The 14998-nt window shown below is 40.4% G+C and overlaps 1 protein-coding gene across 8 annotated transcripts in view; it reads right to left on the bottom strand.

The window, feature by feature from the left end:
• The window catches only part of ARNT2 (aryl hydrocarbon receptor nuclear translocator 2), a 107526-nt gene that overhangs the window by 20752 nt on the left and 71776 nt on the right, over nucleotides 1–14998 (bottom strand). For all 8 annotated transcript variants that reach the window (XM_040569682.1, XM_040569678.1, XM_040569681.1 and 5 more), the window contains 3 exons: nucleotides 13688–13822; nucleotides 12745–12819; nucleotides 6373–6524 (listed from right to left, as the gene is read on the bottom strand). In XM_040569682.1, coding sequence (XP_040425616.1) covers nucleotides 6373–6524; nucleotides 12745–12819; nucleotides 13688–13822 — 362 coding nt within the window. The remainder of the gene's footprint in view (nucleotides 1–6372; nucleotides 6525–12744; nucleotides 12820–13687; nucleotides 13823–14998) is intronic.

Raw genomic sequence — 14998 nt, forward strand, 5'->3', positions numbered from 1 at the left:
GCTCTACAAATGTTAGACAACGTAAGATAGAAGACTCGACTTTTGGCTATTTGGTTTTGCCTGAGGAAGAAGATCTGAATCATTGTAAAGCGCTTCAGTTAAAGGTTTTAGCTTCACAAAAATGGAACAGGAATATTTTGTGATCAAATATTTTGTCTTTTGGGGATTGCACTCTCCATTACTTAATTCTGTTCCTACAGAGAAATTACCTGAATGCTTTGCACCTTCCATTAATGGCTGCTTTCTGTCACTTGGTCACAACTGGCAAGATTACTTCTGACCTGAGAATGTGCAAGTAGCACACTCTAGCTATAATGCTCTTTGCTCAGATACTAAAGGAGATATAAAACCCTGTAAATTATCCTCATCTTCGAGCTTTGGCGTAAGACTGGAGTTGGACTAACAAGCTTGATATGTGCAAATAATACTTGACAGGGGTTGCAGTTCTGTATGCTTCTGACTTCTTTCCAAAGGAAAAATCACCTAACAGGCAGGCAGCTGCAGTAGATGAGATGTTGCAAAAGAGCAAGATTGTGGATTTCAAAACTCTGGATAACTAGGACATAATTTTAGATTTAGGCTTAAGTTTTAGATTTTTATCCAAACATTCTTAAAAATTTTGATCTAGATAGATTCAAATGTCAAACGACTAAGAAACAAACATACAGACCAAGCCAAACAAGAAACTAGGCGCAAACTGATAGGAATGTGAGGGACCACTCGAACAAGCCACCGACACTAAAGTGACATTTTTTTTCCATTTTTTCCATTCCTTAATGCCTTTAATCTTGACTTGTTGCTTTTCTAGACAATACTTTTACACAGGCACTAGTTACTATTGTCCGGGAAACTGGACAAAAATCTGTGACCTGCACCACACAGATCAAAGCAGATGCTCAAATGCCTTTTGCTAGCCTTACTATCTAAAAATATATAATACACAGAATCACTTTTGTACCGTAAGTAACAAGCAAAAAAGTTGCTCGTTCAGGTCATTATAGAGGCATGGATTTTTCACATTATTTTAGTCGACAGAAAAATCCTAAAAAAAATTACCCCTGGAATGCATAGACATTCTTTGTTCTGCAAGCACAAAATGCATGCTCTTCCAACAGAACTATGGGAGGTAATTTAATCATGGCAAATCTATGAGGAAGTTTTTCTAAATACTACCCTGTGGACAATAAACACCCATTAAATCCTGTTGTTAACGTGAAAGCTAATTACACTGTTTCATTTGTTTTTATTACCAGTGACTCGGTGCGCGTGTCAATAAACAGCACATTAGGTCTCTTCTGTTCCGTATAAAGCATGTTTTCTTGATTTAGCCATATACATATAAATGAGCCAAGCAAAACAGCATACTTACTAGTTACTCGTTTTGTAGACTCTTCTCTAACTTAGTACTCCTTCGCCCTTTTCTATTGTCTCTAATACTCATTCAATATTTATACTGTACTCATGCAATGCAATGTAAATTTCACATTGTGTTAACAGCACTGGACTTTGGGAACAACCTAGCAAATCCACTTCCTATAAAAAAATCAAATATTTCAGTGTTTCTTCCCTGAGCTCTATGTTAGTTACACTGCACCTAATTCGGATTGAAATGCAAAGGCGGGTTAGCATCTTCTGCTGTTGTTTGCTGCTACTGTCTAAATAGCACAAATGATGTTTGAAACCTGGAAGAAGCCAATGCAGCAAGTCAAGGAGCATTCGACCAGGAAGAGCTGAACACTGCTGCTGTGGTCACTTCGGACCCCACCATCCAAACAGCCCTTCTGACTGAAAGAGCAACACCCCCAGGTCACTCATTGCCACATGGTTTTTGAGAGATGATTATGGAACAGGGACTTAGTATCAGTTTGGGCAAAACTGAAACTGCTTTCTGACTTCAAAACCAAAACCCAAACTACCCTTGGTTTTGATTTTGGTTTTGCAGCTTTAAAAAAAAAAAAAGGGAAAGCAAAATTTCTTGGCTCTGCATGTTACCCAACATAGCAAGTAAGGTATTGCCTAGGTCAACACTGGCTTCTGCCTGTACTGCAGGAATTCCTGCCTCACCCATCGGTCCAATGTGAAACTGGGAAAGTCCTCTGCTTGAACAAGAAATTTCTCAGCAAATGTGAAGCTTTTTGACAGTTAATTCAAATTTCCTTGGAGAATGCATTTGGAGGATGTTGTGGTTTAACCCGGCCGGCAGCTAAGCACCACAAAGCCTTTCGCTCACTCTGCCCCTTGCAGCGGGATGGGGGAGAGAATCAGAAAAAAAAAGTAAAAGCTTGTGGGTGGAGATAGAAACAGTTTACTGGGACATAAATAATAATGATGATAATGATAATAGTAATTATAAGAATGTGTACAAAACAAGTGATGCGCAATGCAATTGCTCACCACCCACTGACCGATGCCCAGCCTATCCCTGAACAGCAATCCCCCCCTACCCTGGCCAGCCATCCCATATTAATTGCTCAGCATGACGCCACATGGTATGGGACGTCACTTTGGCCAGTTTGGGTCAGCTGTCCTTGTTCTGTCCTCTCCCAGCTCCTTGTGCACCCCCAGCCTCCTCACTGGCAGGGAGGTGTGAGAAGCCAAAAAGTCATTGGCCTAGTGTAAGCACTGCTCTGCAACAATTAAAACATCAGCATGGTATCAACATTATTCTCATCCTAAATCCAAAACACAGCACCATACAATCTACTAGGAGGAAAATTAACTCCATCCTTGCTGAAACCAGGACAGAGGGAAAGGAGATATTCTGAACAAGTTCCTTCTGACATTGGAGAGGATTTAACTGGATTAATCTCTCTATATAAACACTGAACTTACCTGTTCCTTTTTAGACATCAAAGTGAAAAGAAGGATCTGAACTTTAAATTTAACAGTCTCCATACGGAAACAACACTGTACCTTTACCATGCTATTGTACATGATAGAAGCACATATACTTCCCAGACCTGTTTTGGACAAAAAGGCAGTAATAAAAGTTTTGTGGCTGCCATCATAAAGTCCTCTTTCAGAAAGTCTTGAAGTCTCTCTCTCTTAGCCTACAATCTCAAAGTCACCACTACAAAACTGTCTGTCTTACACAGGCCTTGATGGACCAGATAGCCCACAGATGCACAGCAATCATGAGAAAACAAATCTTCAGCACCACTACCATAGGCTGAAATTTTATCAAAAGAGTCGATCTCATTCGTATTTTGGCCCACGGGAATCAGAAACGGAAAGCATCAGTCCCACAGGCATGGCTGATTCACCCGGCAGGCTGCCTCTAACAGCGACGTGCGCCAGCCCTCTCCGAGACAAAAATAATCTTGAGGCTCAGGACAACCAGAAGATTCATAAATGCATGCAGTGGAACATGCACGGACTTTGGTGTTTACAAAAATGAAAACATCAAGATTTCCACAAAGGTCAGAAAAATATATTTTGTTTACATATATAAAGGCTTAAAAAAAATCATTTGTCACCATGACAGATTATTTCATTCAAGCACTACCCTGTGTAGCTGTTAAATGAACATTAATCAAAATGATTATTTCTTTTTGGAAATCAAACAGCCCCAAATACACAGGAAGATGTGGTTGAATGGGTGACTCTTCTTTTCAGCCGAACACAGCACAAATGCTAAACATTAAATGCTTCATTTCTCCAGGAAGTTTCTCTTGGATGACTGCACCCAAGAGAAACTGAGAGTTTTTTTTCTCTTTTTTCTGCAAGGAACTAACTGAACATTTGAACCTAATCTTTCATTATCCTGTGCACCAAAAGCAGATTTGGAAAGTTGACTAAAGCTCTAAAGGAAAATCCATAAAACAGAAGAAAGAAGAAAAGAGGGGAAAAACAGGAAAAAGAGAAAAGAAAAAAACAAAAAAAAAATCAACTAATACCTCCACAACTGGAACCATCGCTGCCCTCTACAGTCTCGTGTTTGGGAAAACACTGTTCACCGACCACCACAAAATTAGAGCTATTGCCTGAACAGACACACATGTGTACACACTGTGGCTTTAAACTCTTCTAAGTTAAAAACTGACTTAAACCTAGTTTGATTGGGTACGCTGTCTTTTTAAAATTGCATCTTGAAATTTTTTTTACTGCCTCAAACCTGCATTTTATGGAGCTGGCTACGTTATCTCAGGGATAAAGCCAAATCTGTCTATGCAGAACTGCCTCCAGCTGCGCAGCGGAAGGCACCTCTGCTTGGTCTCCATATGAAGCACTTTGATGGACCCGGAGCATCGGATGCTGCTGTGAAGCATTTTGCTGGATCTGGAGCATCGGATGCAGCCACCAACATGCAAGGACGGCCACGCATGCTGGGGCTGAACAACCAGCCCTAGCTGGAGCCGAATGAGGCAGAAATCAGCGGTTACCATGCCGAACAACACCTCTAGGAAATCAAAATTCAAAACATGACCCCCAACGATAAATAAATCCAGAACCAGGCAGGAAGAGCACTCCATTACAGTGAGTCCCTCTTTGGACATCTGTCTGAGGAGTGTGAGAGAACAGGGAGAAAAACAGAAACAGTCTGAATAACGCATTCTTTCTACTATTCAAAAGCAGACGTCTAATGCGTTTTATCTTGCCATAGGACGAGAACATTTTCAACACTACAGAAAAGAGGGAACATCCTCCGTCAAAGTAGCAGCAGGCAATTCCCATATTTGGGCAACATTGCTGGGTTGTTATTCAGACCTAGCAAGAGAGATATAACAAGAGCCAGAAGCTGGCACAACCCTGTTCATCTCAGCGAGTACTGTGATGCCAAGCTGCACAGTATAGCGGGGTCTCGGAAAAACACTCCCAGAGTAAACACGACATGGTCTGCAGTCCCACTCTCTGAGCTGTGGACTCCTGGGAACAAAGCACAATTAAGCCATCCTAGGACAGATTGCAGCAGTTGCCTTTTATTTTTCAGGCCTGGTTTTGCATATATAAATCGTTTTGGAAACAAATACGGGGCAGCAAAAATGAAGAAATATTTTGATTCGCAGCGCAGACAGGGATGATTAGCTGTCTGATTCCAGGACACGCTTGTTTTCGACAAACTGTTCAGTTGTTTAAACACAACTTTTGGGGTACAAAAAAAAAAGCAAATTGATTCTGATGATGGGTTCCAAGAGACTGAAGGCACTGCTCTTCTAGCCCAGGTAGGTGCCATGTCCAAACACCTTTCTTCAGGAGCAAGTCAGGGAACACACAGACACATACTAGCTTTCTAGTAGTTCAAATGCCAAAGCCCCAGGAGGCTGGTTTTACAAGTGGAGCTCTCAGCGTGCATCTCCACTAGTAGACTGCTTGTTCAGCACTTTCAGTCTGACAGGTTGAGATCTTAAATCCAATAATTTCCTCTAAGTTAAACACTTGGCAAAGAAAGAAACACAAGAAACAACTCTGGTCAGACCAGACACAGATCTTGTTTTAGCAATAGATTAAGTTTATATTGGAAATAAAAAAATACTTATTAAAAAATGACAAAAACAAACAAACAAACAAAAAAACACACACAAAAAAAACCCACACCTAACAACTATAGAGCAACAGCTTTATCAAGACCAGATCAGCTTCTGCAGTTGCTGGTTTGGAACTCAGGAGGCTCAAAAACCTTCTCTGCTCAGTTACACAGTGACAAACCCCTGATGTACTCCTAGCAAGACTTTTTTTTTAGAAGCAGCTCCATCAGCTGCAGAATGAGACACCCACTAATTCAACCTCCTTCTAACAGATCCAGTGACAGATTTTTGAAAGTATTTATTCAAAGACAGGATGATTTCATTCCCCTCATCATATAAGGGGTTGGATCTATCCCCGTACCTGGGGATATTCCATCAGATCTCAACTGAATAGTAGGAACCCTTCCCACTTTACTAGGAAATCACATCACCAGCTTTCATAGGCTGTAAGACGATACCCAGGACTACCTAAGGGTATGATCACAATGAACAAGAGGCAGGACTGTTGATAACTTGTGTGCTACTTGTTAACACAGACATAATTTTCTCTTTGGCTAACAAATGAAGGCAATATCATGACAGCTGGTTGGCTGCTGGAAGCTCTCTGCTAGTTTAAAAAAGCCTGGATTGAGATCAATGGGTTTGCTGAATGACATAACAGATTAGTGACGTCTCTCCTGGTGCAGCCAGGCCCTGGAAGCATTGCAAGATAATGACACAGAGAAGCAGCTATGCTGCAGGATCTTATAATGCAGAAAAACCCTACTACAGATTGCAACAGCGTCACAAAACATGGCTAGAAACAGGCTACCACAAGAATCTGAATGTGCATTTACACTGCTAACAGCAAAAAGTAATGCTTCAGTTCTTTCAAAACCATGTACATGAGCATCTGAAAGGCACATACTTCACATTGGTGTTAGTGCAGATGATGTACTCAATCTCGTCAGAGTAAGGATTCTGAAACGTGAAGCTGCTGGTTCTGATCAGCATCCACTCCCGGTTTTTGGTGCGAAAACGATACATCACAGACAGGACTTGACCTTTCAGTTTCACAACCTGCAAAACCATTTGGAAAGGTTAATAAAAGGAGATTGCTACCTGCTGTGCAGATGAATAGTAAACAGCAGTAACTGGTGTGTTCTGAACTTAAATTACAGAAACCCATGGACACAGCAGGAAAATTCTTAATTCAAAGAAAATAACCAAAATCTGATTCATGTTTGAAATTTATCTCCTTCAGAGTCAGCTCCCCATGCTTTGTTATATAAAATGTCCTTTCCAGCCTGCGTATAAGTAGAACACAGATTCAGGAACCAACAGGTTGTGCTGATATCCCGACAGGGAAGCTTTAAGAAGGTTTTAATGCGGAACATTTATCAAGAGAGATGGACAGAAACCATACAGAGGCATCTTTTAAATATTTATGTATATATGCGTATATCATAAACTAAACATCGCAGCTGAAATAAAAGTCCACAAAAAAAAAATTTATAAGGTTGGCTATCTGTTTTTCTGCTTGGATACCTGGCTATACGATTCATGTGTGACACAGCAAATCATACAGTAGCATCAAAATTTAGGACAATATTTAAAAAAAAATAATATATATATATATATATATATACACACTTAGAAACTGCATATGGCTGTTTTCGCTTTTTTCCCTACAAACATTACAAGCCTGATAATCTTTACCCTAGTGCATAAATCTTTATTCAGATCACTAATATCTGATCCTGAAACACTCTGAGCGTTACCTACTGAGTGCCTCTACCTATCAAAGCCTTCTGTATCCATGGGGATTCTGACATATATTTCCCTGCATGATTTAACTCTATCATTCCTCCCCCGTGGGGTGTGACAGTCTTGCCACACAAAGCCAACAGAGGCACTCGGTCACCACAGTTTTGGGGCCAGCTCATTGACACGAATGGAAACTGATGGTGGGTTCTGGGTGTTAATTCAGAGGCAGCTGAGAAGCAAACGTTTCTGTGGATTCAGCCCTTTTGGTCTCAGGGCATTAACCTCTGTCAGAGGGGCGGGCAGACAGCTTGGGGGCCCTTTCAGCCATCCCAGCATGACTTGGAAGACGTCATGAGTCATCTTTCTTGAGCGTTACTTAAAGGCAGAACCACTCCAAGACAAAAGACCTCAAAGTGCTGCTCGGGACAGCTGTGTTTTCTGTTGCCAAGACGAAATACCAGCACATGTTTTGGACTGCAAGTCTCTCCATATTATAAGTCTCTGTCTTCATATCAGGAAGCAGCAGTAGGACATTGCTCACCTGATGTCACATCCTGACACAATTCCTCTTCTTGAACAGCACTGCACTGAGTCAGGGTTACTCAGAGATGGATTCTCTCTCAAAGTGTCTGTTCATAACTCCACTTTGGAGAAAGCTTTAACATACACCCTGCCCTTGAAGCGTAAGAACAGACGCACCACGCAGACTTCAAGACACACAGCTAGCAGGACCCACAGGCTATTTTTAAGAAGGACTATCCAAAAAAAGCCTACCAAATTTTAAGTCCCTTTTCAGAAATCTCTGTTCAGTGTTTTAGTCTGGCACCTAGCTAGGGTTCTGCTAAGCATCTGCTCCCTTATATCTCATCTCTTCTTTTCACTGCCTCTTCCTAATGATAGCAAATGCCTTAAAAAAATAATTCTTGTCTTGTGCGCTTGTTTCCTTATCATAAGCTTTCCTGTCCAAAGGCTGACAAGTTCCCTTTATACCTTATTTTTTCCAACAAATGAACTGGTAACAGTATTTAAAAACAGCATTTAAATTGCCCAAGATAACACAAAGATAGGAGAAGAGATGAAGAACAAGTTCTACATTTTGTCAAGAAGCAATAAGAATGAAGAAAAGCAGTTAGAGAAGGGTAATAATTCATAATTAAAGGCATGAAAGAAAAAGTATGGGAAAATAATTTTACCTTTTTTTTTTTTTTTTTAAACCAGGGAAAGATAACTAATTAGAGAAATATTGATGGGAAAGACAAAAAGAATAAAAAGCAGAGATACCCTTGGTCTGTCTGATGTGTAGATGAATTTTGCTGTGTGGAACAGATCCAGGAAGACCTTGCTGGGATGGTAAAGATCAGGGAATGAGAACTCCCAAAGAATACATAGGAGCCAGCAATTATGTTGGAAGGAAACAGATACATAAAGGCATAATCATAGATGCAAAACAGACAAAAATGATTTGTCTCCAGCAAAAAAATAATTAACAGTGCACAAAGCTTCAAATGTAGTGGGAATTAAGCACGTGCTAAATTAAACTGCTCTTAGGGGCATAGTTGAATACAAATGAATTTACCACCTACTAATGGTTAAGCACAAGTTGCGGTGCTTTGCTGAAATGAACTTTGAAGATTACTTCTGCAATACCTCAAGTTAAAACAGACCATTCCAAAAGAAGTAATTTAAGCTGATAAATAAACTAAAATATTCACTAAAATAGTTTCAGTAATTATACAAAGCTAATCAGAGCTCACACATCGCAAGGAAAGACAATTTTGGGGGAAATTCCATATCTCTGTATTTGAAAATAAACACGCCACATAATAAATCAAGTGAAAGAGCATCCATGAGTATATAGCAAAAAACCTATGATGGCAAAGTGCTACCAAGAAACACTTTTGGCTTTCACAAGCAGAAAGAATGAGCTAGTATTTGAATGGAGAGAGCAGAGAGAATCCATTTTAACAGCATTATTGAAAACAGAGCATCAATTCTTTGCTTGGACAGCATACTCGCTTATAACTAAGTCAGAATTTAAGTGTCTGGCAATAATCATTTCAAACTTTGGCCTTGGTAGCTGAAGTTTCATTGAAGTCAACAGTTGGGTACCAAGAGAGAAATTTCACCTCGATTCTCTCGGTATGATGGAAAAAAACAAAGGCTTTGATGGCACCAAAGATGATGTAATAACGAGTTATCTCAAAATAAGTAATGTGGTTCTGGTCCCTGGGAACTCTGGAAATAAATGCACTTACTCCAAACTTTGAGGCCTGGATCTTTCTCTCTCTGACAAGCATGGATGAATTTAAGAAGCATGCGCAAAACAATACCTGCACACTGGCACTGTAACTGCATTGTATGTGTTATCTAATAATCCTGGGTTTAAGTCAGAAGAAAACTTATATGGTTTCAAGTCATTCAGCTGGCACTTACCTGGGATATGTGTGTTTATTTTTTATTACTTTTCCACTAAGCTACCTCAGCTGGGCCTCAGGGAAGGCCTACTGCAAATAAATGCCACATCTCGTTGTGGGTTCTTAATCATTATCCACTATATTCCCCACGAGTAGTTATCTCAGCAGAAACCCACTATTTACCCTGTGTCTTTATTGACAAGCAATCAGGTTAGGAAACGTGTTCCAATGAATCTCAAATTGATCACCTATCTACAGGACTAAATGGAAAGAATGACAACAACAACAAAAAAAAAAACAACAACCTTTTAGAAATGCCTGGAAAAGTTCTAAATAATACTAAGGCAAAGGCCTTTTATTTTTAATAAATGTTTTTGTAGTTTGAGTTCAGTGAGCAACATTCTATAATCAGCAATTTTCTACCACCACACCCAGGGTAAAAAACACAGAACTTGTGTAAAAGTGTCTAATCTGAATAGCATCCGACTGGATATCGAATAGCTGTATTCTGGATCCTTTGATACTAAACTCTATTTGTTGATCTTGGCCTTGAGAATATCGCATTCTGGCCTGATTTTCCCACCCTGATGAATGAATTTATCTTCCCAAGGAAGTAAAAGCTTTGAGATGGATGCTGGCAATTGACCAAAACCTGCAAACCCCTCCCTCCTTTCCTCCTCTATTATGCACCAACCTGGTTCTGATACTGCCAGCAAACTAGACACGTCAAGTTTTCAGGAGGTTTGAGGGGAAAAAAAAGAGTTTACTGGAAATCACAGTTACCTTTTTAATGAAAAGTCTTGTAAGGCCAAACTAACAATAATAAAACAAACGGCAATGATCTATTGTTCTGAAGTCTGAATAAGGCAAACATTAATTCTGTAATAATATATAAAGCACAGAGACCACTGGTGGGAAAATCGTGAACTGTCTTAAAACAGTGCACACAAACAAAATAGAACAAAAAAATTCAAAACTAATGTTTAACTTTTACTTTCTTACATTCTTTAGAAACAAAAACCACCTGGTGCATAGCTTAACTGTTTACTTCAGTCTTTTATTCCATGATTGAAATAACAGTCCCGATCACACTGCTACTGTACTGAACAAAAATATACAGAAAAAGGAATCGCCTGCTAGAGAAACAGCACGATATTTTGATAGATTGGACACAGGTCGAGTGAACAGGAACTTTCACTTCTAATTTGCTTTTTTTTCCTGCTGTCTTTCTGCATGACCTTGAGCAAATCATGGAAGTCCCTGATCCAGCAAATCGTTTATGGACATGCCCAGTACTGAGCAGTGACAGCGAAGTCCCCAGCAACTGACTTCAGGGAAACAGCAGCAGCCCCCTGTGGCCCAAGTGCACTCAGTGAGCACCGAGTCGTTAACTGGCATGATAGTTAGTCAGCCTTCCTGAGCCCCAGGCTGCACTCAGACAATCACTTCAGAGACAGATATTTGACGTGGTACTATCCAGCAGCATTCTGTCACTGTCTCTTGCATGAATTAGTGAAATCAATCATTTGGGCTTTAGTGAAAAACAACATATGCATTCTAGCTGCTTTTCTTGCACCACTGGTGCCATCAGGCACGGGCTTGGGGAGCTGAGCCATCTGAAAGCTAGTCCTACGCAAAATTGAGCGGTCCTTTGGCTAGCCCACCAGGCAAGGCCATCTGTGCTAGTATCAGGACAGTAGGAAGGGCAGGGAGGAGGTCAGGGAGGACAGAAAAGGGGTGGTAGGATCTGACTCCTGGTAACAGGATGCCATCAGGTAGGTGTAGCTGCAGCATCACATCCATGTGAAGGTAGGGCAGAGGAGATGGCTGGGTGTGGTAAGATAATTCAAGCATCCAGCTCTCAGATGCTCCTGCCTGTGAATCAACACCTTAGAGTTAAAAGGCCTTTAGCTGCTGCTTGAATTTGATCCTTTCAAAGGCCACTGCAATGGATGCTGAGTGCTCACACACTTGTCCAGCTGAGGGTGGTGGTGATGGTGAGAAATAGCTCAGGAGCACTGGTATCTTCCACTATACCAAACTTAAGACCATAAGCTGAGTTTCACAATCCACGGAAACGGAACACCATTCTGTTATTCTCCCCAGAGAAGTTTTTTCATGCTCTATTTTTGCATGCCATGCCTGAGCAAATAGTTTCGTTTAAAAATCACTTCATTTCCATGCTTCACAGCTGAAAACACATCTCAACATCTAGCACAAGATGGAACAACAAACTTTGGTTGAGCTATAGGCTGTTGTCAGAAAATCTGGAACCACTTACATCATCTGGATCTCAGTAATCAGCTAAACATGATACACAACTCGTTCTAGTGCACGGAGGGAAGGCACTGCAAAGACCAGCAGTGAGCAGAGGTCTTGGGGAAAACACTCCTACTGTATGTCCCAGATCAATTTGAAACAATAAGCGCTACAATGGAATATATGCCTCTGTTGATGTAAAGTGATGTAACTCCCGTAGAGGATATGAAGCATATTATCTATGCAAGCAGAGAATTTATGTCACAATCTATATGCAGGTTTAATTTTGAAACTCACTGAGTTTCAGCTAAACATGTTCTCACTGAAGCCGCTAGAAGAGCCTCGGGAAGAAGACAGTCAGGTCCACTGCTGAGCAAATTTAACAATGCCAAACTGTATCTGTGAGTATGTATCTATACATTGCTTTTATAATCCCCTGTTAAAAAATCCACAGTATTACAAATTAATGTAATTACTTTCAAATCAACAGCCCACCTTGTTGAAGATAAATAATTTTGGTTACCACTTAACACAGGGGGATCTATACAGGCATCTCTGAAGTGAAAGGACAGCTCTAACTGTGCAGCAAACACTTGGTTAACTTGTTGTAAAAAGAAAACAAAATATATAACAAGGTGATTTATTTCTGAAAACAGAGCCAACAGATGCTGAGCTTAAGCTACTGTTTATGCAGCTTTACTGACTGCCTTAACTGATTAACAGACTGTTTCATATCTTGCCAGTTCTTCCCCTGGATAACAGAAAAATACCTTGACATGTAAAATAAAAGCTATTTCTCTGAATGAAATAGTAATAAATAAATAAGTCAATGGCAAAAGAAAAGGAACAGGATGCAGCACCTGTTGGAAACTCTCTCTCAAATGGCTTTGATCTTCAGGATGGCAGAATTCTAAAATGTCTTTCCCCAGAAGATCCTAGAATAAAATAAAGCTGTGTAAAAGACCCAAACCACAACACAAATCCATGGGCAGATCTGTAAGTAATCTCTGCAGCCACTAGATCCATCATCCTCAAAGGGACTACTCAGTTAATCAAAGATGAACATAAAAGCAAGGTTTATAGGCATCATGTCCTGCATTGTATTTGCCTTGCTGCACAGGCACATTCATTTGCAAACATATATTGATTTTTTTTTTTAAATACCTGTGAAGCAGTGTCTTGAAGAGACTGACATCCTCTACAAAAATACATTCTATGGCACTATTTTTTGTAAAAACAGTCATTATAAAGCTACCTAAAATCAAAATAAATGGAAAAACAAATTAGCAAGAAATGACTTTTGCCTGTAAATTGCAACTGCTGAGTTATCTGAGGGAGGCCTGTGGCAGTCAGAAGCTCATTTATTATTCTCCTCAGTTCAATTACTAGCCTCCTACTCAGAGGAACAGATGTAAGCCTAAAGGAAAGTAGATGCCATAAATGATCTTCTCTTACTTTACAAGAGTCTAGCAAAAGTTAAGATTTACAGAGCTAAAACTCTCTCCAAGCATTGTTAAACTTTCTGTCACAGCATGTCTTCATTGGCTAGCCATGCAAGATTTAAAGCATCTTGCCATTTGGATTTTAATCAGATCTAAAAGGGATAAGAAGATATCCCCCATACAAAGGGGAAAACCAAATTTTACAGAAGCAGAGACAGCAAAGAAAAATGAACATTTATTTCACAACATATGAATCGTCAGCTACAAATATTTCATGTTTTGCTGCTTTCATTTTTAACGTGCAAACAGAATTCTCTTTATCAGGTCTAACCAGTCTCCGCATTGACAGCGGCTCACTGACCTGGGGCTGGTAGCCAATGACGCTGATGCACCTGGGGTCGACGAAAGTGATGACTCCATCAGAGTTGTGCCTCGACAAAAACTCAGTTGGGACCGACATGCCATTCATGTCCATGCACACCGGAGAGCTGGTTACCTAGGACCAACCAAGTCCACAGCATTTAGTTCACAGAACAGCAATCTGAACTCAAATTTGATAACAAAGCTAAAGAACAAAATCTGTTGGCAGACTATTAACTACTGAGAAAGTCATATATAAAACAACAGCATGGGTGTATGACATAGAACTGCCTTTATGCTACTTTGCAGTGCAATTACCTCACCCCATGGCACTTTCCTAGGCTTAAGAACACAGCAGGAAAACAAATACATCAGAAGTTCCCAATAAGGAAGGAAACAGTAAGGATAGAATACGATTGGATTCATCTCACTGTGTGGGACCACACTGAAGTTAGGCATCTTGGTTCCTGCCCTTGCCGACCAAGAACGGGAGCCTCCCCAAGGACAAGTCAAGCCAGCCATTTTAGGATGGCAAGGTCACTCTTTAGAAGAGGCCAACTCATTATCTGCAAATGGATCTAGGACTAGCTCAGACTAAGCATTCAACTTTCAGATAACCGCAGTCAGGTGAGATGAGCCTCACCTGAAACTCCCAGACAACCTGACCAAGTTTTCCACAGGCTGCTGTAGGTTATGCTGTTAGACCAGCAAGGGGCTGGTAGCAATGAAGAGACACAGCTCTCCTGTAAACGCTCCTCAAAGCTCATCAGACAGAATGAAACACTTGCAGCTCTCTGCCTGAAACCTGTGCAATCAGGCCACTTCATTTCCATTTGTTCCTGCTGGGGCTACAAAGGAGACTATTGTTTTTCTTACAACTTCCAGAGCCAACGAGGCTAACAAGGTGCCAACGCAAAAGGAACAAAATCTCATTTTTTGCTATCTTGTTGCAGACTTGCCAGTTAACTGTATGCAAGATTTCAATTTACTGTTACAGAGCACAGCTTTTCATTTCTGTACCTTGACTCCTTTGTGATTAAACCCATCACCGGAGCCTCCTCTTGCCCTCCCTCCCATAGCCCTGCTGGCTTCTGTAACCTAACAGATGTTTTGACACTCCACATGTTACTAATGCGATTTTCTCGGAAATAGTTTTTCTTTGGCAGCTCTAACATATGAATCCCCATAACTTCCTTCTCTCCATTAGTGGAATATATTACCCCTGATTATAAAAGTATGATTAACTTCAAAAACATCGTGCAATATTTTTGTAGGTCTGCCATCACAATAGAGACACACTCTGCAGAAGTGC

Source organism: Cygnus olor, chromosome 11 (genome assembly GCF_009769625.2).
Source record: "Cygnus olor isolate bCygOlo1 chromosome 11, bCygOlo1.pri.v2, whole genome shotgun sequence".
NCBI lineage: Eukaryota > Metazoa > Chordata > Aves > Anseriformes > Anatidae > Cygnus > Cygnus olor.